At 51.5% G+C, this 26,751-nt stretch overlaps 6 protein-coding genes across 8 annotated transcripts; 5 read left to right on the forward strand and 1 right to left on the reverse strand.

Annotated features, from left to right (window-relative positions):
* The first annotated feature begins 456 nt into the window (after nt 1–456).
* LOC120697145 (vacuolar sorting protein 3-like) lies at nt 457–12,951 on the forward strand. Of its 3 annotated transcripts, XM_039980273.1 has the most exons (15): nt 461–1,508; nt 2,052–2,157; nt 2,242–2,327; nt 2,887–3,083; nt 3,164–3,305; nt 3,445–3,711; nt 3,781–3,853; nt 4,131–4,179; nt 10,464–10,728; nt 10,868–10,923; nt 11,011–11,079; nt 11,220–11,331; nt 12,010–12,099; nt 12,263–12,433; nt 12,525–12,951. In XM_039980273.1, the coding sequence occupies exons 1-15, from the start codon at nt 567–569 to the stop codon at nt 12,618–12,620; spliced, it is 2,721 nt and encodes a 906-aa protein (XP_039836207.1). In that variant the 5' UTR covers nt 461–566; the 3' UTR covers nt 12,621–12,951. The 3 variants fall into 3 exon arrangements, 2 of the variants coding, with proteins under 2 accessions (XP_039836206.1, XP_039836207.1); XM_039980272.1 differs by having other exon boundaries at nt 457–1,508; nt 2,052–2,327; nt 12,525–12,948; XR_005684375.1 differs by having other exon boundaries at nt 460–1,508; nt 2,052–2,327; nt 10,985–11,079; nt 12,525–12,944.
* Nucleotides 12,952–15,318: 2,367 nt separating this feature from the next.
* Nucleotides 15,319–16,832, forward strand: LOC120697147 (polygalacturonase inhibitor-like). Its single transcript, XM_039980275.1, has one exon. The coding sequence runs from the start codon at nt 15,431–15,433 to the stop codon at nt 16,469–16,471; it is 1,041 nt and encodes a 346-aa protein (XP_039836209.1). The 5' UTR covers nt 15,319–15,430; the 3' UTR covers nt 16,472–16,832.
* Nucleotides 16,833–17,348: 516 nt separating this feature from the next.
* On the forward strand, nt 17,349–18,670 carry LOC120697146 (polygalacturonase inhibitor-like). The gene has a single exon (XM_039980274.1). The coding sequence runs from the start codon at nt 17,513–17,515 to the stop codon at nt 18,578–18,580; it is 1,068 nt and encodes a 355-aa protein (XP_039836208.1). The 5' UTR covers nt 17,349–17,512; the 3' UTR covers nt 18,581–18,670.
* An 815-nt stretch (nt 18,671–19,485) lies between these two features.
* On the forward strand, nt 19,486–20,667 carry LOC120697148 (polygalacturonase inhibitor-like). The gene has a single exon (XM_039980276.1). It carries the CDS (start codon nt 19,566–19,568, stop codon nt 20,574–20,576), a length of 1,011 nt encoding a protein of 336 aa, XP_039836210.1. The 5' UTR covers nt 19,486–19,565; the 3' UTR covers nt 20,577–20,667.
* Nucleotides 20,668–22,557: 1,890 nt separating this feature from the next.
* LOC120697151 (polygalacturonase inhibitor-like) lies at nt 22,558–23,955 on the forward strand. The gene has a single exon (XM_039980279.1). It carries the CDS (start codon nt 22,589–22,591, stop codon nt 23,774–23,776), a length of 1,188 nt encoding a protein of 395 aa, XP_039836213.1. The 5' UTR covers nt 22,558–22,588; the 3' UTR covers nt 23,777–23,955.
* An 81-nt stretch (nt 23,956–24,036) lies between these two features.
* LOC120697152 (eukaryotic translation initiation factor 3 subunit F-like) lies at nt 24,037–26,608 on the reverse strand. The gene is made up of 6 exons (XM_039980280.1): nt 26,251–26,608; nt 26,089–26,168; nt 25,381–25,610; nt 24,695–24,816; nt 24,504–24,617; nt 24,037–24,409 (listed from the first exon to the last, which is right to left on the reverse strand). The coding sequence occupies exons 1-6, from the start codon at nt 26,476–26,478 to the stop codon at nt 24,320–24,322; spliced, it is 864 nt and encodes a 287-aa protein (XP_039836214.1). The 5' UTR covers nt 26,479–26,608; the 3' UTR covers nt 24,037–24,319.
* Between the last annotated feature and the right edge of the window lie 143 nt (nt 26,609–26,751).

Genomic DNA, 26,751 nt, shown 5'->3' on the forward strand with positions numbered 1-26,751 from the left:
CTCAATTCAGCAACTCGGCATGATGTTTTTGAGAAATTTCTCTGATGTTTTGGCGTTGGAAAGTCTCCCTCATTCTGTCATACAAGTCATCTGGAGTCGTCTTCCTCCTTGGGCCGTGTTTGTTTTCCAATAGCATAGCATACCACACATTTCTCGAGAAAAAAATCTTCAATGCATAGAGTACTAAACGAAGTTTATTTGCAAAATTTTTTCACGGATGGGTGTAACTTTTCACGACGAATCTAGTGATAGTAATTAATCGGTGATGGGCTACAGTGATGCTAAAGTAACTATCCTCTAATCGTGCGGTCAAAGACCTCATTAGGTTCGTCTCGCGAAGTAGTACAGCGCTGTGGAGTTAGTTTTGTAAATTACCTTTATTTAGTACCCCTAATTATTAGTCAAAGTTTTTGTGCTACTTGTGCTAGCACAAACCAAACAGGGCCTTGGCCTCTGACTCCAAGCAAGCCAAGCAGAGCCGAGCAGTGTTGACTGGCCGACCGATCGACTAGTACCGGACTAGTAGCCATGGCGCCTCGCTTCCCCTAACCCTAACCGCAATTCCGATGGGATCCCAGCCGCCGGCCTCCCGCGCGGCCCTCGAGCCCCTTGCCACGCTCGACCCCGCCGCGCTCGCCGGCGTCCCCGCCTCCTCCCCTCTCACCGTCCGCGCCGCCGCCCTCTCCGCCCACCTGCTCTACCTCGGCACCGGCGGCGGCAAGCTGCTCCTCTTCTCTCTCCAGGATCCCTCCAACCCCGAGTTCCTCCGCCTCCTCCCCATCGGCGCCACCATCCCCGTCTCCGCCATCCTCCCGCTCCCCTCCGTCGCCCGCCTCCTCGTCCACGCTGACGGTCTCCTCCTCCTCGCCGATCCGCTCCTCACCCGCCCCGTCCGCCGCCTCGGCTCCCTGCGCAACGTCGCCGCCGTCGCTGCCCGCCGCGCTTCCGCTGACCCGGGATCCCCGTCATGCTCCATCGCCGTCTCCGTCGGCAAGAAGCTGCTCCGCGTGGACCTCACGCTGCAGGACGGCGACGAGCTGGATGTGCAGACGCGCGAGATCGCCGCCGTCGAGGGGGTCAAGGCGCTCGCTTGGGTTGACGACTCCGTCTTCGTTGCCACCGCAACTGGGTACTCGCTCTTCTCTAGCATCGCCGGCCATGGTGTGGCCATATTCACGCTCCCAGAATCCTCGGGGCGCCCAAGGGTGAGGCCACTCTCCGGAGGTGACGAGGTGATGCTCCTGGTGGATAATGTGGGCGTGGTTGTCGACAGATTTGGCCAGCCGGTCGGGAGTAGCTTGGTGTTCAACACCACACCAGACTGTATAGCAGAGGTGTTCCCCTATGTGATTGTTGCTGGTGACTCCAAGGTGGATGTGTACAGGAGGAGAAACGGGGCGCACCTACAGACAATTCCTGTTGCCAGGACTGGTCAAGGTGTTTTGATTGTGGCTAGCGATGACGATGGGATTGGCACGGAGCTAGTTGTGATCGCTACGGCTTATAAGGTAAGGTAGGTACCTTAACTCATCTATTACTCATTTCAACTTCTGTATCCAAATTCTCCATTATTAGTTCAAACTTCTGTATCCAAATTCTGTCGTGTTATGTGGTACCACAACTGATGAACATAGCTTTGTGTTCCATGCATCCTAAGTAGATGCAGTCGACCAAGCACACAGAACAGGACATACTACCTATGTTTGAATTTGGCATGGGTTGATAACTAAAGGGTGTATACAATCGTGTTTGGCCTTTAGTTTTACAAGTATGGCAGCTTACCTTATAGATTTTGGTGTATACACTAGTTATAAGTTGCATAAATAAGGCTGGCTTTTACCCTTTTTATACAATTTTGGTACCTTATGTTATCATCTAAGACTAATATAAAGGAAAGGCTTATTGTAGTTGAAACTGAGAATATTTCCTTCATTGATATGCAAAATGTATTTGTAAGGGTGTAAATTTTTTAAAAGTTTAGTCTGGATCTTATTTATGCAAATTATACTCGTGTACAGTGTACTGATATAAGAATCAATTGGCTTATCCAGGTTTTTTGCTACCATAAAGTATCCACAGTAGAGCAGATTAAGGCATCCTTACGAAGAAAGAACTACAAGGAAGCTATTTCTCTGCTAGAAGAGTTTGAGACAGATGGTGAAATCTCAAAAGATATGATCTCCTTTGTCCATGCACAACTTGGATTCTTGTTGTTTTTTGACTTGCGTTTTGAGGATGCAGTGAATCATTTCTTGCTCTCGGAGACTATGCAGCCATCAGAAATATTTCCATTCATCATGCGGGATCCTAACCGTTGGTCAGATTTGGTATGCTACACTGCCACTTGGTAGTTGGGATATTTATATATGAGATAACTGATTTAGTTCTGCTTCTAAACTAAATTGTGACGTACATCACAAATTGAGTTCCACAAGTACTTCCTTATCAAGTTGTCTTGAGCCTTATCCTATTTCTGTGCATGTTGAAAATTCACATTTAATGCTTACATTGAGCTCTTATAATTATCCAATAAATCTGAATCAACTAATAGTTCCTCTGTATGGACCACCTTGACCACATTTTAGCACAATAATTATAGATAAGGACTTGTTGATCCTTAGTCAGCTAGACTATTTATGATTACTCAACTCATTCTTTCAGTTTATGTTTAGTTTTCAATTTTTCCTTCAGGGCTCTACTGGCACTTAATGACGAATTTAAGATGTTCATACACTTACCAGTCTCGCTAAGTATTGTCCCTGATGTCCATACCTACTAATTGTAAGCTAGGGAGAAACCTAACAATCTTCATGTTACCTACTGCCTTATATGTCTAGCTGTTTGTTTCTAATGGTAACTGCTAACAATGATATTCTGTATATTTAGGTGCCAAGAAAGCGTTATTGGGGTTTGCATCCACCCCCTAAGCCCCTTGAAGAAGTTATTGATGATGGACTGGTAATAGTTCAACAGGCATTGTTTCTGAAAAAGGCAGGTGTGGATACAGTTGTGGATGAAGATTTCCTTTCAAACCCACCAAGTAGAACTGATCTTTTGGAACTAGCGATCAGAAATATTATCAGGTGTGGTACATGCATGGTTTATATTCATTGTGTATCACTGGGAAGCCACATCTAACTGCAGAAATGCTCAATGAAACCAGGTACCTATGTGCGTCGCGGGTGAAAAATCTGTCTTCTCTCGAGATGGAAGGAGTTGATACTTTTCTGATGTATCTTTATAGAGCACTTGATCTTGTTGATGACATGGAGAGGCTTGCATCATCTCAGAATAGCTGTGTCGTGGTATGTACATGCTCTTTAGACATCTGCATCCTATGTGCTATTGTGCGTTGAAGTATCGAATTGACAGAGCACAGTTTGATTCCATCCTAATCATCACATATGGGTGAACACTGAGAAAGCTGTTTGCTGCATTTTGCAGGATGAACTAGAATCCCTTTTGGATGACTCTGGACATTTGCGGACACTTGCCTTTTTATATGGCAGTAAAGGAATGCGCTCCAAAGCTCTTGCTATATGGCGTATATTGGCAAGGAATTACATTGCAGGTTTGTGGAAAGATCAGTCTGAAAATGGTTCTTGTGGAACTTCAGTTGACAAAAGGTCTGAGGAAATTGCCGCTAGAGAAGCAGCCAAGATCCTCAAAACATCATCTGATGAGGACCTTGTTCTAGAACATCTTGGATGGGTATGCATTTCAGATAAGCATTTGTTTTATCTTATAGCGTCCGTTTTATTACTGAATGCTTACTTGCAGGTGGCAGACATTGACCAAGAGCTGGCCATTGCAGTTTTAACATCAGAGATGAGGGAAAATCAACTCTCACCAGGTAATTGTTTTGTTCCAGATAAACCAATGTATCAGTAGCTTTTACTACATAAATCATGGACAAAAACATTTTCCAGTTTCTGAGCATGTGTGTCAGAGAATGTTAATAGGAACAGAGGGGTGGACTGTTGTAGAATAAACTGTTTCATGGTTATAGTTGATGGTATAACATTCAGGAATATGGTTTATTTTAGTAATCGAGGGCTAGGGATACTTAAATGGCTATTCTATGTAATAAACCTTGTTATCATTTTTCTTTGAATAATTCTATTTTGCAGAAAAGGTTGTCGCTGCTGTTGATACAGAGAAGGTTGTGATACATCAAAGGTATATGCAATTGTCCATGAACTTTTCAACAAGTTTAAATCTCCTAATTGCACATGATGGATAAGTCTTTGTGCTGGATGGATAAGGCATAGAGTCCTTGCAAGGACCAGGGCATATATTCCTTTAGCATATTTCAGTTTGCTAGGACAGCATCTTGCTAGGACAGTCAGTTTGCTAGGACAGCATCTAGCTTTAGTTCTTTTGACTAGCATCTTAGCATCTTTTGCTGCAGCAAGCTTTGGCTGCCTGCCTTGGCTGCCTATAAGTATGTATCCCCAGCCCCTTGGGTTGGCATGGCTTTGAGTTTGTGAATATGAGAAAACCAGAAAATTGCCCCAAGTTCATTGTCATCCTCTCAGCTCAATGAGAGTTAGAATTGAGCTTCTAACATCTGGTATCCGAGCCGTACATTCCTGTAGATTGGATATCTCTTGCTCCTCCCCTTCCCAAGCCTCTGTAGCAGCCCAACCACCACCACCAGCAGCTAGCGCAGCAGCAGTAGCAGCTGCACCAGCAGCAGCTGCACTAGCAACAGCACCAGCAGCAGCTGCTCCAGCAACTGCAGCAGCAGCAGCTGCTGCACCAGCCGCTTCTTCCCCGTTCCCTTCCCCCTCTCCACGCAACAGCCCCTTGGAGGCGCGCCATGTCCGACGCACCGTCTCAGCGCTCGGTCGCCTCGAGCGCACGGCGCCAGCGAGACGCCGAGCTCGCCGCGGCAGAGGAGCGCAGGCGAGCGACGGCTCAAGCCGCTGCAGCAGCGGCGAGGGCGGCCAGGCTAGCTGCAGTGGAGCTGGCAGCGGCCAGGGCGGAGGTGGAAGCAGAGGAGGCGGAGGATGCGGCGCGTGCGGCGGAGGTCGAGGTTGAGACCTTGCGCGGCAGCCTCAGCGGCTCCATCGCCGGCGACGCCACCGCCGACGAGGACCTTGAGGAGTTGGAGAGGGAGAGAGCGCGGGAGCGGACCACGCGGTGGGCAGCAGCCCACCCCGGCGGCGATGGCCTGGACGGCGGCGCGCCCGGCGGCGGTCCAGGGGCCCGCGCGCCCGGCGGTGGCCTGGACGGCGGCGCGCCCGGCGACGGTCCAGGGGCCCGTGCGCCCGGCGGCTGCCTGGACGGCGGCGCGCCTGGCGGTGCGCCCGGCGACGGTCCAATGGGCTGCGCACCCGGCGGAGGAGGCCGCGCCCCTGGCGGCGGCGCGAAGGGCGGAGGCGGCGCCCCTGGCGGCGGCGCGCAGGGCGGTGGCGGCGCTCCTGGTTGGGGTGTGCGCGGCGGCGCCCCCGGCTACCACGGCCTCCAGGCGGTGGTCAGGGACGTCGGTCCCGGCGGTGGGTGGCCCACCCTCACCAAGACCAACTACGTCGAGTGGGCCGCAGTCATGGAGGTGAAGCTCCAGGTGCGGCACATGTGGGAGGCAGTCCGGTACGGCGACGTCGGCTACGATGAGGATCGACGGGCGCTAGATGTTCTCATCGCAGCAGCCCCGTCCGAGATGCAGTTCACGCTTTCCAAGAAGCGAACTGCCAAGGAGGCCTGGGACTCCATCGCTGCGGCACGTATCGGCAGCGACCGCGCCCGCAAGACCACTCTCCAGGCACTTCGCAAGGAGTGGGAGAACCTGGCCTTCAAGCCAGGTGAGGATGTTGATGACTTCGCCCTCCGTCTCAACACTCTGCTGCAGAAGGTGGTGCAGTTCGGCGACGACACCTACGACGAGGAGAGAGCCGTCGAGAAGCTCTTCCGCTGCGTCCCCGAGAGGTACAGACAGACCGCTCGCTCGATCGAGTCTCTGCTGGACCTCTCCACCATGACGATCGAGGAGGCGATAGGTCGCCTCAAGGTCGTCGACAGCGACGAGCCACAGCCTCCCTCGGGAGGCATCTCCATCGGTGGGAAGCTCCACCTCACTCAGGAGCAGTGGGAGGCTTGGCGCGGTGACAGGAGGAGGGGGGAGCCCTCTTCCTCGACAGGTGGCCGCAAGCGCGGCAAGCCGCGAAAGGGGCGCGGAGGTGCCCAAGCCGGGGCACGAGGGCGCGCCGAGGGTGGCGCCCGCGGAGATGCTCAGGGCGGCGCCGCTGACAGGCCCAAGGCGGCACGAGACGACGCCTGCCACAACTGTGGCAGGCCCGGCCACTGGGCCAGGGACTGCCCGCAGCGGAGGCGTGGGGGCCAAGCCCACGTCGCGGAGGCCCAGCCGGATGACGAGCCGGCTCTGTTCCTACTCCACGGGGACATGGAGCCGCACCCGACGGCACCGCCTGTCACCGCTCTACTCCACCTCGACGAGCCGCGTGCCCGAGTTCTCCTCGGCAACGGCTCCGACGACGACAGGGTCGATGGCTGGTACCTCGACTCCGGCGCCACGCACCACATGACCGGGCGGCGGGAGTTCTTCTCCGACCTGGACGTCGACGTAGGTGGCTCCGTCAGGTTCGGGGACTCCTCCGCCGTGGAGATCAAGGGCGTGGGCTCCGTGGTCTTCACCGCCAAGTCCGGAGAGCACCGGATGCTCACCGGAGTCTACTACATCCCGGCGCTGCGGAACTCCATCATCAGCCTTGGGCAGCTCGATGAGAGCGGCTCCCGTGTGGTGATCGACAGCGGGGTCCTCCGCATCTGGGACCACCGTCGCCAGCTTCTCGCCAGGGTGGTTCGAGGGAAGAACCGCCTCTACATCCTCCATGTCGGGGTGGCCCAGCCTCTTTGTCTTGCAGCTTGCAGGGACGACGAGGCATGGCAGTGGCACGAGCGCTTTGGGCACCTCCACTTTGAGGCCCTGAAGCGGCTCGGCGCCAAGGAGATGGTGCGAGGCCTCCCGTGCCTCGACCACGTGGAGCAGCTCTGCGACGTCTGCGTGCTGACGAAGCAGAGGCGGCACTCCTTCCCCCAGCAGGCGAGCTTTCGAGCCAAGGAGCGGCTCGAGCTCGTACACGGGGACTTGTGTGGCCCGGTGACACCGGTCACACCAGGAGGACGGCGCTACTTCCTGCTGCTCGTCGACGACCTCTCCCGCTTCATGTGGGTGATGATCCTCGGCAGCAAGGGAGAGGCTGCGGACGCCATCAGGCGTGCTCAGGCTGCTGCGGAGGCGGAGAGCGGCCGCAAGTTGCGCGTGCTGCGCACCGACAACGGCGGCGAGTTCACGGCGGCCGAGTTCGCGGCGTACTGCGTGGATGAGGGCATCCAGCGCCACTACTCCGCGCCGTACAGCCCGCAGCAGAACGGCGTCGTCGAGCGGCGCAACGAGACGGTTGTGGGGATGGCCCGGGCCCTCCTCAAGCAGAGGGGGATGCCGGCTGTCTTCTGGGGAGAGGCGGTGGTGACGGCCGTCTACATCCTCAACCGCTCGCCCACCAAGGCACTCGACGGCATGACGCCGTATGAGGCTTGGCATGGGCGCAAGCCGGCGGTCTCCCACCTGCGGGTCTTCGGCTGCCTCGCGTTCGCCAAGGAGCTTGGCCATATCGGCAAGCTCGACGACAGGAGCACTCCGGGAGTGTTCATCGGCTACGCGGCGGGTTCGAAGGCCTACCACATTCTCGACCCGGAGACACAGCGTGTGCGCACGGCGCGCGACGTTGTGTTCGACGAAGGGCGAGGATGGGCGTGGGACAAGGCGGTGGACGACGGCTCGGCTCCGACATGCGACGACTTCACCGTCGAGTACGTCCACTTCGAGGGAGCTGGGGGAGTAGGCAGCTCTTCTTCGCCGAGCGTGCCTACCCCGGTCCCCGAGCCTCCACCGACTCCGGCGCCCGCCACACCGGCGGCACCACGCCCTTCCGCTACGACTCCGGCTGCGCTGAGTTCCTCGGCTGCACCACCACAGCCGGCGACGCCGCGCACTCCAGTACCGATAGCTACTCCTCCGGGCCCGTCTACTTCGACACCTGCTCGTGCTGAGCACAGTCCGGTGGAGTTCGCTACTCCGCTCTCTCACGACGAGGAGCGCGTCGACGCGTACCATGACGGCGAGCCGTTGCGGTACCGTACGATGGAGGACCTTCTCGGTGACCAGCCGGTGCCGGGACTGGTGCCTCACGACCTGGAGGCGCAGTTGCACCTCGCGTGCGACGATGGCGAACCTCGGTCTTTCGCAGAGGCCGAGGGACACGCGGCCTGGCGTGCCGCGATGCAGTCGGAGATGGACGCGGTTGAGAAGAACCGCACTTGGGAGCTTGCTGATCTCCCTCGCGGTCACCGCGCGATCACCCTTAAGTGGGTGTTCAAGCTGAAGAGGGATGAGGCCGGCACCGTCGTTAAGCACAAGGCTCGCCTGGTGGCACGAGGTTTCGTGCAGCAGGAGGGAGTCGACTTCGACGATGCCTTCGCCCCCGTGGCACGGATGGAGTCCGTGCGACTCCTTGCGCTAGCTGCCCAGGAGGGCTGGCGTGTCCATCACATGGACGTCAAGTCGGCGTTTCTCAACGGCGACTTGAAGGAGGAGGTCTACGTGCACCAGCCGCCGGGGTTTGCGATCCCCGGCAAGGAGGGTAAGGTGCTACGTCTGCGCAAGGCCCTCTATGGCTTGCGGCAGGACCCGAGGGCGTGGAACGCCAAGCTGGACTCCACGCTCAAGGGGATGGGCTTCGAGCAAAGCCCGCACGAGGCGGCCATCTACCGGCGGGGCAAAGGAGGCAATGCCCTGCTGGTGGGTGTCTACGTCGACGACTTGGTGATCACCGGCACCAAGGATGCGGAGGTGGCAGTGTTCAAGGAGGAGATGAAGGCCACCTTCCAGATGAGCGACTTGGGGCCTCTCTCCTTCTACCTGGGGATCGAGGTGCACCAGGACGACTCCGGGATCACACTTCGACAGACCGCCTACGCCAAGCGCGTCGTCGAGCTCGCTGGGCTCACCGACTGCAACCCAGCCCTCACTCCAGGAGGAGAGGCTGAAGCTGAGCCGTGACAGCACGGCGGAGGAGGTGGACGCTACTCAGTACCGGCGTCTTGTGGGGAGCCTCCGCTACCTCGCCCACACACGGCCGGACTTGGCGTTCTCCGTCGGCTACGTCAGTCGGTTCATGCAGCGACCGACGACGGAGCACCAGCAGGCCGTGAAGAGGATCATCCGCTATGTTGCGGGGACTCTCGACCACGGTCTCCACTACCCGAGGTGCCCTGGGGCGGCACACTTCGTCGGGTACAGCGACAGCGACCACGCCGGCGACATCGACACCAGCAAGAGTACGAGCGGGATCCTCTTCTTCCTTGGCGAGTGCCTCGTTAGCTGGCAGTCGGTCAAGCAGCAGGTGGTGGCCTTGTCCAGCTGCGAGGCCGAGTACATAGCGGCCTCCACTGCGTCGACTCAGGCGCTCTGGCTCGCTCGACTGCTGGGTGATCTACTCGGCAGAGACATTGGAGCGGTGGAGCTCAGGGTGGACAGCAAGTCCGCCCTGGCCTTGGCGAAGAACCCCGTTTTCCATGAACGGAGCAAGCACATCTGGGTGAGGTACCACTTCATCCGAGGCTGCTTGGAGGACGGGAGCATCAAGGCAAGCTACATCAACACCAAGGACCAGCTTGCAGACCTGCTCACCAAGCCCCTTGGGAGGATCAAGTTCCTTGAGCTCTGCTCCAGGACCGGGATGGTCCAATCCTCCCACAAGACGACGCACAAGACTTAGGGGGAGAATGATGGATAAGTCTTTGTGCTGGATGGATAAGGCATAGAGTCCTTGCAAGGACCAGGGCATATATTCCTTTAGCATATTTCAGTTTGCTAGGACAGCATCTTGCTAGGACAGTCAGTTTGCTAGGACAGCATCTAGCTTTAGTTCTTTTGACTAGCATCTTAGCATCTTTTGCTGCAGCAAGCTTTGGCTGCCTGCCTTGGCTGCCTATAAGTATGTATCCCCAGCCCCTTGGGTTGGCATGGCTTTGAGTTTGTGAATATGAGAAAACCAGAAAATTGCCCCAAGTTCATTGTCATCCTCTCAGCTCAATGAGAGTTAGAATTGAGCTTCTAACAGCACAATCCAAAAATAATCTTTAAATTTCATTTTATACTCCAATTTTTTTGTGTGAAGAAAATATGAGTGCTAAAAGTAGCATGGTTACCCTATGGACATATTTATGGTAGCTTTTTAGTTTTATATTTTTGCCCCATGCTCTCAGTGACTTAATTACTGGTACAATCATTATGCAATCAGTATTATTCCTGACATGTTCTTTCAAACTGTGCCTCTTTTCCTTTATCATCAGTAGAGAATGCTGTGTAGTAATGATATTTTTCTTTTATACATCCTTTCTGTTATCAAAAAGACTGAACCGGACACTTTATACAGATATTTGCAGTGGTTGATTGAGGATCAGGGTTGCGATGACCCTCACTATCACACATCATATGCTCTTTCACTGGCCAAATCTGCTATTGAAGCAGTTCATATGGAGTCTAAATATAGAGGGAAAGGTGATAGAGAGATTGATTCTGATGCACAATTCATTTATTTGTTAAGAGAGAAGTTGCAGTTGTTTCTGCAAGCTTCAGACCTGTATGATCCAGAAGACGTGCTCGATGTGATAGCAGAATCTGAGCTATGGCTGGAAAAGGTGATGTTATGATTTGTCTTCTTCCTAGCAGTTCCATGTTTGCCTGGAGCCTGGTTAATTATCTTTCCAAGTCTCCTGCTTGCTTGATTGTGCTGTCATCATTAATAATACTAATACTTGAGACCTTTTCCGTTATCAGGCAATATTGTATAGGAAGATGGGCCAAGAGAATATTGTACTTCAGATACTGGCATTGTAAGATGAGGCTGTTGTGTTTGTTTTACTATATGCTGCTTTTCATACTGGTTTATTGTAGACTGTGCTGCTTGTTATGTGATGAAGGAAACTGGAGGATAGTGAAGCTGCCGAGCAGTATTGTGCAGAGATTGGTCGAGATGATGCCTATATTCAGTATGCTCTTTTTTCATATCAACATTTCCATATTGCCTTACTTTTTCTTTGTCTTTTTAGCTTCACAATATGTGAATACGAAATAATCTCTGATCAATAGTTCATGTTGTCTCACATTTTTTTTTTCCTTTCAAACTCAGGCTTTTGGGTTTGTATTTGGACCCTCAAAATGGGAAAGAGCCTATGTTTACAGCAGCTGTACGGCTTCTTCATAATCATGGGGAATCTTTGGATCCCATGCAAGTATTGGAGGTACTACTTTATTATTGCATGTATACTGGCATATTATTTGAGAATCTTGTTGCATGCATGGTAGTTTGTATGAGGCTATTGTTCTGGACTTTAGTATTCTAGGATGACATCAGTCACGTGAGGAGAGAGCAGAATAAATGTCGTATAGGTAGTTTGGTATGGAAAGGTGATTTTCAGTGTTATTTTTCTCTTGAAAAGTGAGTGTTTAGAATAAAATAGGTCACAGATCGTTCCCTCTTCAATAGGATTCAGCCATCAACATCTGATTAACTTTATTTACCTGTTTGGTGCCCAAGTCTTGGCGTCAGACATTCCTATGTAATGCACGATCCTTTAAACAGATGCTGTATAGATTTTCCATGAAGCAAACTTGCCACCTAGTAGGTGATTAGATAAACGTAATAAGATGACATATAATCTTGGTATTAGAAAAGAACATATGCGAAACTGGTATCCAACCCTTTTTCTTGTATTGCTGTTCCACACGTCCTTTGGAAATGTGAGAAGTCACAAAAAGGTTACTGCATTGTTGATACCTAAGCACAAGGTGCTCAATGCATCATTATGTTGTTATTTCTGCGGTGCTGCTATCTGGCATTCTTACCCCTGTGTGCCGTGATTATCCTGCTACACTCTAGTTTCCTTGGAAAAAGAATCTGAACTATAATGTTGTGCCAGAGATTATCCCCAGATATGCCTCTTCAGTTGGCATCAGATACAATTTTACGAATGCTGAGAGCCCGAGTGCACCATCATCGTCAAGGGCAGGTGAACACGATTCTTTTCCTAATTTTTAGGTGGAGTCCATTGAGAAACCATCTGGTTTGGCTTTGGCCTATTTTAACCGACTTTTTTTTTTCTGGTTATAAGCTATGTGATACGTCTTACCAGTTTAGTTTCTTTGCTTTTGCCATTCTTTTGCGTGTTTTAGATTGTTCACAATTTATCACATGCGACAAACCTCGATGCACGGTTGACAAGATTGGAGGAGAGATCGAGGCATGTGCAGCTAACCGATGAGAGCATCTGCGACTCCTGTCGAGCTCGCCTCGGCACCAAGCTATTTGTGATGTACCCTGATGACTCGGTCGTTTGCTACAGGGTATGTCGATCTACTGCCTGAGGTGTATGAATTTGCTGATAGTAACTCATTTGCAGGGAGGTATCAAGCTTTTGGTGACTTGATTTTGCAGTGCTATCGGAACCAGCAAGGTGATTCCACGTCAGGGCGCGGTCGGAGCTTGAGGAAAGATGTTATGTTTAAGCAGAGCTGGCTTGTCAGTAGATAGAGAGCGATAATGAAGAATGCTGAGTGGTGTGCATCATTATAGAATGAGGCTAGCATTCTACTGCAATTGCTCACGTTTTTTTTTCTTCACATCTTGAAAGTCGAGATCCGAGCTTGGAAAGGCACTCGAATTTAACATAGGCCCTAAGAATGTAACGAATGTTTGTCCATAGTGTTTTTTTTTCTTTTTCTTCCAGAGGTTATGAATACGATAGAGGAGCTGTGGTGATGTGCAACCTGTTCTAGTACTTGTAGTGCATTGTTGATAGATACAAATAATATACTGCTACGAGAGAGATGGTAAATAGAGATTGCTGTTGAGGAACTCAGAATCTATTTGTGCATGATTATGTGCCACCTGGTATACCCCATGCATTACAAATTTACAATATGGCTTGAAATTACAAATCGAATTCAACCTACATTGTCCGCACGGTGAGAATCATGAGAAATTTCTGCAAAACATAAACACCGTGCCAAACAAAAATAATAAAGGAAAAAATAATAAAAAACAGAAAACATGTCCGTGCAATTCAGAAAAATCGGTCTAACTGTTAAAATTTAAACATTTGCACAATGGCATGTAGATCACACAATTCACAAGTTAGTTTCCATCTCGTGGCGGTTCAAGAAATGACCTTCAAAGCCTAATAACACCTCAATCATTGTTCTTGAAATAATAGAACAACTAAACTCACTAGATTGGGGAATACAAAATTTTAAAGTGGGGCCTACTAGGATAGCATAATAGAAGATATGAATTTGATCTTGAAATATGAGATGTCAAAGATGAAGAGAATATAATTAAACAACTAAACTCACTAGATTGGGGAATAAAAAATTGCTAAATTAAAATTTTCGCCGGTTAGCCCATGACGTCGCTCGCTCCTCAATCCAATACTCGATGCCTCGCTCGTGTGCCTCTTGCTAGGGTCCTCAGCTCAAGCGTCTAGCTGCCGAAGTCTAGCCGGTAGAATGGCAAAACGGGAAACGGGCCAACGGGAATGGCGGAACAACAGCGGGAGATAGATAGAATCGACCGATGGTCAAAATTCCAAATGGTGGTGTCTGTTACGACGGTTTTGATTGAGAGTTTGGTTTTGACTAATCGGTGGCCTATTGCGCGGCTGTTGCTGGATAGCCTGTAAAACTAGTCTGCACAGTATACCATAGAAGAAAAAAAAAAGACCCCCTGACAATTGGGGGTCCTATGTCATCGCATAGCCGGCACACCCATTTGGCCTAGACCTGGTTTCTTCATGTAGTGTCATCGACTACAAAGCATTGTCACCGTCGACTTTGGAACCGGCGGTCCAAAACGATGCTAGAAAGTGCTGTTAGCATAGCACCAACCATAGTATTGGATTTTGAAGAAATGAGAAAACAAGTCATGACTGTCTTAGTTGTTGACAGGGACGGATCCAGTAGGGGGCTGAGAGGGCTCCAGCCCGAGCTAGGGAAGAAGAAGATGGGAGAAGAAGAAAATAGATAGAGGGGGTGGGGAAGAGGTGGAAGAAGACACCATCCCTCTACATCTTTTGGCTAGATCCACCACTAGTTTTTTTTCACTGCAATGTGCAAGCATTGAATCCACACAAGCAAATTGGTACAGTCTCGAACGCGTAAATTGAACTGAAAAGATTCTAAACAACACAAAATTAAATTAAGAAGCAGATAGCGAGATGAATGAGTAGCGCTAGCTAGCTGCTGTGCATCGTCACCAGTTGCGCCCGGAAATTAAAATGGCCCACTACATTGCAGTGATGGTGGTGGTGTGGAACACATATTCGTGGAGGATGAATGGGGTGGTCGTGGTCGTGAAAGTTGATAGATACACCAGGTGCAAATAAGGGCCTTTCTGTTTGGAAAAAAGGTGATCTGACGTACGCAAGGTTTAATTAGTTGCAGATACTAAAAGTTAGGTTACAATTACTGTAGAAAATTACTTGGGAGCCATCGTACGTGTTAATTCTCGCTTGCATTGACACGTTTCAAAAAAGTTCAAATCCTATAACTTCTCACGAAATTTTGAAATATCTAACTGCAACACTCCTGATGTCAGTCAGCAGGCTAGTATTGGAGCCTGTAATGAGCATTTGTTCAGAACTGGGTTGGATGGGATCACTGTACTGGATTGGAGCCTGCTGCCGCGTGACTTCAAAAATGCTAGGCCGTACATGATGAATGGGAGCCTGCAGGCTGCAAATTGGCCGTCAGCGTCTCATGTCCATACATCAACGGAAAGGCCAACAGGAGATGGAGCAGCTAGCAGGCATGCGAGGATCCACTCATCATCTCCCTATCCATTTTGTATTGCGGTAGGCTAGATAATTTTATCCACACATCTCATCAACAAGGACTAATAACATAATGCTGATCCATGTCACACAAGTTAGGTTACACTCCCCAATTAACCTCCTAGTAGTGACAGCAGCCCTATTGATTAGCAGATTAAAGCATGCATGAAATATCTGATGATACTAGCTATAGATTTTTGAGAGCAATGCAGGAATGTATAGTCAGTGACCGTCGCTGGCAATGCATGTATGCTCGATCATCGTCTCACATCATACAAACGATGTATGTGCAGGTCTTCATCCCTGTCCTCCACTGGCCTGCACTTTTGCAATGTTTAATCCCAGTGGCTTCGATCATCTTCCCTTTGCTAGTGCAGGTGCTCCCAACCTGCGCTTTTGCAAGCCTATAAGTATGCATGAAAGGGCGATGCCATGGTCATCTCGATTCTCGATCATCGCAACACCAACCAAGCAATAATCACAAGCTAGCGGCTTGCTAGGTGATCGATCGACCATGGCCGCCTCCTCGCAGCAATCGTCACATCATCACCTGCTAGTCCTGCTGCTGCTCTCCTGCAGCCTCGCCGGCGCCGCCACCGCGGGTTCCACGATGCAATGCCACGACGAGGACCAGGCGGCGCTGCTGGCCATCAACTCGGCGCTGGGCAGCCCCTACCACTTCGCGTCCTGGACGCCCGACACCTTCTGCTGCGACTGGTACGACGTCGACTGCGACAACGCCACCGGCCGCGTCGCCGGCCTCTCCGTCTTGGGCGACGGCAACGTCACGGCCGCCGCCATCCCGGACGCCATCGCCAACCTCACCGGCCTCCGCTTCCTCGTGCTGCGCCACCTCCCGGGCCTCTCCGGCGCCATCCCGGACTCGCTCGCCCAGCTCTCGGGCCTCACCCAGCTCACCATCTCCTACACCGGCGTGTCCGGCCCCGTGCCGGCGTCCCTGTCCCAGCTCGTCGACCTCGCGCTCCTGGACCTCTCCTTCAACGCCCTCACGGGCGCCATCCCGGCGTCGCTCGCCGACCTCCCCGCCCTCGCCAGCATCGACCTCAGCCGCAACCGCCTCGAGGGCCCCGTCCCGGCGCTGCTCCTCGGCAGGTGCCCCGGCCCGGCCGAGCTCCGGCTCTCGCACAACAACCTCTCCGGCGCCATCCCCGCCGGGTTCGCCGCCGTCAACTTCACGCACCTGGACCTGTCGCGCAACTCCCTGACCGGCGACGCCTCGGCCGTCCTCGGGCGGGGGAAGCCGCTGCAGCACCTGGACCTGTCCCGCAACGACCTGCGCTTCAGCCTCACGGGCGCGGAGCTGCCGGAGCAGCTGGCCTACCTGGACCTGAGCCACAACGCCATCCGCGGGCGCGTGCCGGCGCAGGTGGCCGACCTCGCCGGCCTGCAGGTCTTCAACGTCAGCTACAACAAGCTCTGCGGCGTGGTGCCCACCGGCGGGGTCATGGAGAGGTTCGACGCCTACAGCTACCAGCACAACAAGTGCCTCTGCGGATCCCCGCTCCCGGCCTGCCACCGTTACATGCTCCTCTAATTCAAATCTCTCCAAACAGTTGGTGCATCCACTGCACGAGAGGACGAAGCTAAGCTCATTAAGCAAATAATTCCAAGTACAACGAACACATAACAAGAGAAAAGAAGTGATTAAATTAAAAGACGAGTGAGTGATATGATCCTGGAATCAATAACATCGACTCATATGGTTAGTGCATCTATCCCGAGAACGACCCAGAGGTAATAAGTACATGCATGTAGGTACTATAGAGTAATGGTTGTGTGTTTTGGGTTTGTACACCTAGCTAGCTAGAGACAGCAGGTTAAGCTCAATATTGTTGCCTTGCATTGTTTTGCAACGCAGTCGCATCAAATTAAACTAGTGGGCCGGTCTTACCTTCTGCACTGCACTTCCCGCCTCCGCCGCCGCCGGCCAGCGGCCAGGGGCATGCCGCAGTCATCTTTGGGGGGAAACTGCGAAAAAGCTGAACTGGGTCTGATTTTTTGACGGGGTCATAGATGGGCTGGCCAGCACGAAAGGCTATTTTGGGCCAGTTTGGCCCGGGTTGGGGGCAGGAGCCCCAGACGGCTCAAGAAATTTGGCTGCCACGTTTTGTTTTCAGTCCCTGCCGATAAACACGAAATTTTGGGTTTCTCGTCGAAATTTTGCCGAAATTGTGAACCGGCGACGCCGGCCCGGAGATTCAGAAAGTAAAAGTCGAATTTAGGGGTGTTTGTGTAAAATTTGGTACGCTGTTTTATGTAAAGACCCCGGTTTGGATGAACCGAGGATTTTGTGTATATTATTATTTGATCCATACTTTCCAAATACATCTCTAATTCAGATTGCGATTATTAATCGATCCGATATTTTGCACATAAAGCTCTCTTCTTGCTTGCTTGGGTAACTTCTCCATCCGCATTCTCGAGTCAGGCTGTCAGAGACTCAGAGTCAGAGTGTAGCCTGAGATGTTTGACCAGTCTCCTGTCGCTGCCAAACGCCGCGGCGGCGGCGGCCTTCTTGTCGGTGGACTCCTCGCCGATCTGTTACCAGCTCACCAATCACCGATGGAGTACTAGTATGTATATATATCAAGCCGCAGCTGCAGAGCGACCCCGGCCGGGATCCCGTGCTGTGCATGCCAGCAAGATGAAGACGACGGCGATGCGGACGCTGCGCGCCATCCTTGTCCTCCTCGCCGCCGCTTCAGCCGCCGCCAGCCGCTGCCACTCCGGCGACAAGGCCGCGCTGCTGGCCATCAAGGCGGCGCTGGGCAACCCCTACCACTTCGCGTCCTGGACGGCCGCCTCCCCGTGCTGCGACTGGTACGACGTCGACTGCGACGCCTCCACCGGCCGCGTCGTCGGCCTCGCCGTCTTCCAGGACGCCAACCTCACGGGCGCCATCCCCGACGCCGTCGCCGGCCTCGCCCACCTCCGGAGCCTCCGGCTGCACCACCTCCCGGGCATCTCCGGCCCCATCCCGCCGGCCATCGCCAGGCTCCCCAACCTCTCCTTCCTCACCATCTCCTGGACGGCCGTCTCCGGGCCCGTGCCGTCATTCCTCGGCGCGCTCGCCCGGCTCAGCCAGCTCGACCTCTCCTTCAACGCGCTCGCCGGCGCCGTCCCGGCCTCGCTCGCCGCGCTCCCGAGCCTGTACAGCGTCGACCTCAGCCGCAACCGCCTCACGGGCTCCCTCCCGCCGCTGCTCTTCAGCAAGGCGCCGCAGCCGGCCTACCTCCGGCTATCGCACAACAACCTCACCGGCGGCGTGCCCGCGGAGTTCGCCGCCGTGGCCTTCGCGCAGATCGACCTGTCGCGCAACGGCTTCACCGGCGACGCGTCGACTCTGTTCGGCCGGGCCAAGCCGGTGCAGCAGATGGACCTGTCGCGCAACGACCTGAGCTTCAACCTCTCCGCCGTGGAGCTGCCGGAGCAGCTCATCGTGCTGGACGTCAGCCACAATGACATCTACGGCGGCGTCCCGGCGCAGGTGGCGAACCTCAGCAGCCTGCAGTTCTTCAACGTGAGCTACAACCGGCTGTGTGGCGCCGTGCCCGCCGGTGGCAACATGGCGAGGTTCGATGCCTACAGCTACCAGCACAACAGGTGCTTGTGTGGGGCTCCGCTTGCTAATCCGTGCAAGTGATCAATCTATCCATCCATCAGTCAGTAGATTTCAATTGTAAATTGTAATGTCAAAGCAGCTCCAAAGGAATAAAACATCTTTGTCATACAGTAATAACAAGCTTGTCCTTCAATTGCATTACTTGTTGGAGTTCTTGCAGTTTAAGGGTGTGTTTAGTTCTACCCCGTAAACACAAAAAAGTCGTAAACACATTAAAGTGAAAAAGAATCTTACTAATTTGAAGTACTAAATGAAGTCTATTTATAAAACTTTTTGCATGGATGGGCTGTAAATCGCGAGACGAATCTAATGAGCATACTTAATCCATGATTTGCAACAGTGATGCTACAGTAACCATCCGCTAATTATTGATTAATCATGGATTAATTAGTATCATTAGATTCGTCTCGCGATTTACAACCCATCTGTACAAAAAGTTTTGTAAATAGACTTTATTTAGTGCTTCAAATTGGGAAGATTCGAAACGCAAAATTTTTTTGCGTTTACACCCTACTGAACTAAACACGGCCTAAATTGAAGTCTGTTTTGCCCTCTATACTTAGTGACCAAGTTTGAATAACTCCTAACTCAAAAATCAGATAATTACACCCTCTAAGTAACTTTTAAAAATGACACAAATTGTTCCATTGACTTTTTCAAAATAATTTTTGAAGTAGATTTGCTAATGTGGCAATGGATCCGACGTGTCAGAATCCACCTTCACTTACCTATAATCTTTTTAGGGGATTTTCATAAGATTTCCTATAGAAAAGAATTTAGGGCTTGGTTGTGCCATTGACCAACAACATGCTCCATCAGTAAAGGTTATCAGGCAAGAACCCACTTACCGTCTTTATGCGCGCATGCATGGTGCTTACTTACCAATACAAAATAAAAGAGACCAAAGTTGAACTAGCTTCAGAAATCACACTCCTGCTTTGCTCCCTTCTTATCCATTGCATCCAAGCCGACTAGGCCACAGCCCAAAGATATAAGCAAGACGAAGATGGAGACGCGTGGCGCCTTCAACCACGTCGTCCTGCTGCTCGCGGCGACGTCCCTCCTCGCCACCGCCGCCGCCAGCAAGGACCGCTGCCACTCCGGCGACAAGGCCGCGCTGCTCGCCGTCAAGGCGGCGCTCGGCAACCCCTACCACTTCGCGTCCTGGACGCCCGACTCCCCGTGCTGCGACTGGTACGACGTCGACTGCGACGCCTCCACCGGCCGCGTCGTCGGCCTCTCCGTGTTCCAGGACGCCAACCTCACGGGCACCATCCCCGACGCCGTCGCCGGCCTCGTCCACCTCCAGAGCCTCGTGTGGCACCACCTCCCCGCGCTCTCCGGCTCCATCCCGCCGGCCATCGCCAAGCTCTCCAACCTCTCGCAGCTCACCATCTCCTGGACCGCCGTCTCCGGGCCCGTGCCGTACTTCCTGGGCGCGCTCACCAAGCTCACGCTGCTCGACCTCTCCTTCAACTCCCTCACGGGCGCCGTCCCGGCGTCGCTCGCCACCCTCCCCAACCTCTCCGGCATCAACCTCAGCCGCAACCGCCTCACCGGCGCCATCCCTCCGCTGCTCCTCAGCAGGTGTCCCGACCAGGCCTACCTCTGGCTGTCGCACAACAACATGTCCGGCGACATCCCCGCCGGATTCGCCGCCGTCGACTTCGCGCACCTCGACCTGTCGCGCAACGCCTTCGCGGGCGACGCGTCCGGCCTCTTCGGCCGGGGGAAGGAGCTTCAGTACCTGGACCTGTCGCGCAACGCCTTCAGCTTCAACCTCTCCGGCGTGGGGCTCCCGGAGCAGCTCTACTTCATGGACGTGAGCCACAACGCCATCTCCGGCGGCATCCCGGCGGAGGTGGCCAACCTCACCAACCTGCAGTTCTTCAACGTCAGCTACAACCGGCTCTGCGGCGCGGTGCCCACCGGCGGCCACATGCAGAGATTTGACCTCTTCAACTTCCAGCACAACAAGTGCCTCTGTGGAACTCCGCTTGCTAATCCCTGCAACTGACGATATGAACTCTAGTCTTTGTTCTCAAGAAGAAATAAAATCACTGACAATATCATAAGTCCAGTGATACTTATGGATTAAATTTTATTTCCTTTTGTCTCAGTACATTTCGCTAAGCGCGCGCCAAAAACACATGGCCCTCATTTTGGATTGGGCTTTTGGATTAGGTGGCATTTCATAGGAAGACGGTGTTGAGAATAGTTCCAACTTACTTATGAAGAGTGGAGTATCACAATTTATAAGTGCGAGGGAGTGCTCACCCATTTGAACTAGTGTGACTGCGTGAGGAAGTACTCACCCATTGGACTAGTTTTTTGGGAGAGATGGCTCAATTTGATATCACTTATAAGTTGTGCTACTTGAACCATCTCTCCCAAAAGATTGTCCAATGGGTGAGCACTCCCTCAGCTAATTTTATCATAGTTGATACCATGTAGAGTAAGGTTGATTGATTCCATAAAACAAAGGAGATGAAATCTAGGGTCATCAGCAGACTCTAAACAACCGCATATCTCAAATTTAGAGGCTTAAGTAAAAACATACACTCCAACAAATCTTTTGCCATCAAATTTTCTCCTTCACCTCCATTCCTAGCGGGTCTCTATGGAGCCCTCTATTGTAAGTTAGAATTGAGAACTATTACTGTAGTTCGAGCAAATTTGAGACCCCTAAGCTAAACACATTTAGCATTTAGGGGTCTAATTTATGGCTTATTGCTAGAGTTGTCTGACTAGAAATCCAAATTCCTTGGCTACTAAAACATGCCCCTTCTTTAATATGTGGCAATGTTTGTAGGAAGGTTGTTGTTTGAGCGTTTGTTTGTTTGAGTTGCAGCTTTTGAGCTTTTCTGAAAAGCTGTTGCCGCCATTTTAGTTCTAAAAACCCAACACTAACTTTTAGAAGATGTGTTTGGCTTTCTAAGCTTAAAAAGCTACGAAAAGCTCATAAAACTGAGGCCCTGTTTAGATCTTTACAGGTTTTTGCAAAAAAGCCGTAAACGCATTAAAGTGAAATGGAATCTTGCTAATTTGAAGTACTAAATGAAGTCTATTTACAAAACTTTTTGCATGGATGGGCTGTAAATCGCGAGACGATTCTAATGAGCCTACTTAATCCATGATTTGCAACAGTGATGCTACAGTAACCATCCGCTAATTATTAATTAAACATGGATTAATTAGCATCATTAGATTCGTCTCGCGATTTACAACCCATCTATGCAAAAAGTTTTGCAAATAGACTTCATTTAGTACTTCAAATGCCCTCTTTACATCTTTACACAATTTTGCAAAATGAACTAAACACCCCCTGAGCTTTCAATATAAATTCAGCTTTTCTGAGCTTGCAGTTTTCTAGAAGTTGCACGAGAAATTCGCTGTTTGTTTGAGCTTCTGGCTTTTCATGCTGAGAAGCTGCCAAAAAGCTCAAACAAACAGGGCCTGAATGACTAAATATAGAGGAGTTGCTCTTGGTCTAGAAAATAAGAGCAGCAGCCACTGATCATCAAAAATAAAAGTATTCATTAGTGTGCAGCCCTCTTTGAAAAATATGTAAGCTGTCTTCTATTAATTCAAACCCAACCCACTTTTTGCATCAGTAAAAACCCAGCAAGTAAATAAAGCATATGTTTAATATAATCTATTGATTCTGCTCTATTCAACTTGTTTTAACTTAAGCATTTCTACCCCTGTTTTGAAGCAAAATGGTGATTTTGCCCTCGTTTTTTAAACTGTGATTTTACCCTTACTCTTCACAAAACAGGGGCAAAAACACGTTGACCAGGGGCAAACGGCAACTTCGTTTGAAAATGACGAGGGAAAAATCACAAAGTTAAAAAATAAGGGGTAAAATCACCATTGAGGTTTGGAGTAGGGACAGAAACACATTATTCCCTTATAACACTCTATCCAACTTGTTGGAGTGATTTTTTTTTGACAGGAACTTGTTGGAGTGATTCATAGACTACCCTTTTTCATTTGTGCATTGCACCAAACTCTGCAACTTGTGTGCGTATGCAAGGGGCACACGAGTATTGGACAATGAACGACCTAGGCACCTCTCTATGCAGAATTGCAGATAGAAATAGCGCGTGCCCCACAAGAGGCGTGCCCTCAGTTCATCTCAGGAACCACCACTTGCCAGACATGGATGTCACCTTCCCACTCACGCGGCCACACGCCGTCCTGCTCGTGCTCCTGCTCCTCGCCGCGGCGGCGGTGGCGACGGCGACGGCCTCCAAGCAGCAATGCCACTCCGGTGACAGGGCGGCGCTGCTCGCCGTCAAGGCGGCCTTCGGCAACGCCTCCTACTTCGTCTCGTGGACGGCCGACATCCCCTGCTGCCACTGGTTCGGCGTCCGCTGCGACGCGACATCCTCCTCCGCCGCCGCGGCCACGGGCGGCCGCCGCGTCGTCAGCCTGGCCGTCATGCGCGACGCCGGCGTCAGCGGCCCCGTGCCCGGCGCCGCCATCGCCCGCCTCGCGGGCCTCCAGGAGCTCCTGTTCCTCCACGTGCCCGGCGTGTCGGGCGCCATCCCTCCGGCGCTCGCCCGCCTCTCCGCCCTCACGGACCTCACCATCTCCCGCACCGGCGTCTCGGGCCCCGTCCCGGCGTCCCTGGGCAAGCTCCGCGCGCTCAGGTCGCTGGACCTCTCCTTCAACGCGCTCACCGGCGCCATCCCGGCGTCCCTGGCGGCGCTCCCGCGCCTGGCCAGCATCAACCTCGGCCGCAACCGCCTCACGGGCGCCATCCCGCCGCTGCTCCTCAGCAAGGCCGGCCCGGAGGCGTTCCTCACGCTGTCGCACAACAACCTATCCGGGACCGTCCCGGCCGAGTTCGCCGCCGTCAGCTTCGTGCAGGTGGACCTGTCGCGCAACGCCCTCACCGGCGACGGCGGCTCGGCCCTGTTCGGGCGCGGGAAGGCGCTGCTGGTCGCCGTCAACCTGTCGCGCAACGCCCTGAGCTTCGACATGTCCCGGCTTGAGTTCCCGGAGCGGCTGGCGTCGCTGGACGTGAGCCACAACGCGATCCGCGGCGGCGTCCCGGCGGCGGCCGGGAACCTGAGCCAGCTCATGTTCTTCAACGTCAGCTACAACCAGCTCTGCGGCGAGCTGCCGAGCGGCATGGCCAGCTTCGAGGTCTACAGCTTCCGGCACAACAAGTGCCTCTGCGGCGCTCCTCTCCCGGCCTGCCAAGCATAAGCTGCTGAGCTGATGGTACTTTCAACCAGAATTATGTTAACAGACGCCAAACTAATCACTTTAGATGCCAGTATTACTACCATTTGGCACTGCTGTCAAAGATGTCTAAAACTAAGGTATGCAATGCATACGATGAATGAATTCCATCCCCAATAATGAACAAATGTGTTCGTTGCTCATGCTGCAATGGTCCACCACGATCAGCTTCTCTTCTGAGACGACAGATCGAGATGCACGATAGCATCGCAGCGCACTCGAGATTGTGGAGCAATTCTCTTCATTGCTTCACATTGATGTTCGACGACGTCACTATGCAAAATCAATAAGCATTACAAATCTTCAACTAGAAGCAGAATACTGTCCAAATCGGAATATCTCAGCCTCTTCCCCTCTACTAGCACTATGGGATCTCATCAATTACTGATTCGTTCCTTCAGATCTCATTTAACAAAAAACAAAATCACATTTCTGCCCCCACTGAACACATATGCAAAGCATCGTAAATTGCATAAAGTCATTCACTAAGATGCCACACCACCTAAGTTACAGGACTTGAGCAGCAGTGTTCAACTTCTCAGCTATGCTGATTTGTGTCCTTGTGATGCTTGACAGGTATACCAGTGCAAGGTTATCCTGTGGCGTTGTGGATAATTAACTCATCAGCAAACAAATCAAGGTGGCCATTTTAAACTAGCTGAGGCATAAAAAGTTTGTGTGTATTGTTTACCTGAATCTTGTCATTGAAAAGCTTATCAAAAGCAGCTGGAGACAACTTCGGCATCGAAGCGACAGATTCAGAGATGAACCTCCCAATTTTGTGGTCAGGTGCCACACGTCCTTCCTGCAGTGTCACACGTTGAGATGATTAATACCAAAATCAAAGTGGAATTGGCAAAATTCTGCATGAGATATTCATACCACAACATCATCGACATATTTGTAGATCTCATCAATAAGAATGTAAAGCTTTTCCATTGAAGACTCCATTCCTTCCAGGTCATTGGGAAGCTTCTCCACCATTGTAGATTTCAGGATCTCAACTGTTAAAAAAACAACAAGGATGAGGCAAATTCAAAAGGTTTTTGCTTATAAAACGGGATTGTTACAGCTGTCAAGCTAGTGTTGCAACTATTTATGAGAGAATCAACAAAGTCAAGTAAAGAACAACAAATTGAACCATAAAATATAGTTTCCACTGACAGCAGGTAAATGTTCCATAGTTTGTTATTAAATACTAGAATAATAAAAAAAATACATGAATTCCTGTCAACCAATACACATATTTATGAGGAATTCAACAAAGTATCGGAAAGACCAACCATTACAACTGCAAATGATTTTTCCTCAGACATCAGGTAAGCATTCATAATATAGCAATTCTCCACTAATTAGCTCAATACTCAATACAAAGGAGCATAGGCCGATTCACTTCAAATTTACTGACAGTCAAGTTAAGTATCCAATCAATGTAGTTTATTTGTTGTTCTAAGCAATTTGTATATTACTAGATGAAGTGTTTCATCTCTTCATGGTTCAGTTCCAGTAGACCAAAACAACTCATATATAGCATGCGATGAATAAGTAATCAGAAAAATGACACATACATCCAGCTTTTTCTGCCTCAATCATCCTTAGATCCAGGGGGATTTCCTGAAATTGTGCAGCAAGGTGCCTATCTCCGAGGGACAGGTTGGATGAGATGTATGCTTTGATGGAGGCCTCCCCCCTAGTAAAGCCAGTGTCGACTGTAAGATGGATGGGGTTCTGCACTTCCCTTGAATAGAAGTCATGGATAAGTGTACTCCCCCCTGAAACGCCAAAGCCAGTCGAGAACCTACACACAGATAGAAGGGTAGCAAACAGGGTTTAAAAGGATACTGAGTAAATCAATTCATAGGCTTTCTAAAGCTTCCTTTTCTAGATTCTGTTAATATGCTTCGTGTGCTAACAAACTAAACAATCACTGAAAATAGCTCCAGAACTCCAGTCATGTATAATAATTACATCGAGATGGAACTACTAATGTAGAGTGTTTTGCCTGCAGCGCAACAGAACATGTGATAGGTGTAGCTACTATCAGGCATGTTATGAAAACAGAACCATAGCAACAAGGATGAGATGTCCATTTCATGATAATTTGACTACGCCACCCACTCAAACTAATTCAGCACACAAAAAGGGGGATTATGCATTGGGAGAAAAACAACAGTTAGTCTGAATAAATGAAGTATGCAAAAATGCCTAATTCCGCGGAACCATATAAAATCATGAACAGGGCGCGGGCATCCGAATCTTGAGGTGTGGTTGCTTACCATCCGACGATAACTTCCTTGGGGTTGACCTTCTGGTGCGAGGCGTACATGTTATGGTGGTACTCGATGTCGATGGCGACCTGCACCGTCGCCCAGCATCAGCAATCAACCAACGAACGCCTATGAGCCAGTGAAGGAATCGGAGATGTGATGTGAAGCGACCTGGTCGGCGGACTCGTTGTGGGGAACGACATAGGAGTTGCGGACGTGGACGGTGCCGTCGGGGAGGAGGGAGCCCAGGAGGGTGCCGATGACGCGGTCCGCCTGGTCCGGGCGGCGCACGTAGCTGTCGCAGATGTTGAAGAGCACCACCGCCTCCACCCGCGCCGAAGACGGCGAGGAGGATGAGGAGGTCGAAGGGAAGAGTAGAGCGGGGGAGGAGGACGCCATGGCCTCGACGGAAAGCGAGCGAGTCGGCGGTGGAGGCTGCTTCGGCGGCGGCGGCGGAGAGAGAAGGGTGTTGTGCTGGGATAGGGTTTCCTCGTTCTTGCCCCCTCCTCTTTCTTCTCTCTTCTCTATTTTCACCGGTGCTGAGTGTTGGGCCTGCGGTTGATTGCGGACGGCCCGGTCCCTCAACGTCGGAGTCAGTGCGGCCCGTCTGTGAAAGGATACGGGCCCTGTGATATGACATGACTTCGGCAGCATCACTTTTTTTTAGGGCAT

Source organism: Panicum virgatum, chromosome 3K (assembly GCF_016808335.1).
Source record: "Panicum virgatum strain AP13 chromosome 3K, P.virgatum_v5, whole genome shotgun sequence".
Lineage (NCBI taxonomy): Eukaryota > Viridiplantae > Streptophyta > Magnoliopsida > Poales > Poaceae > Panicum > Panicum virgatum.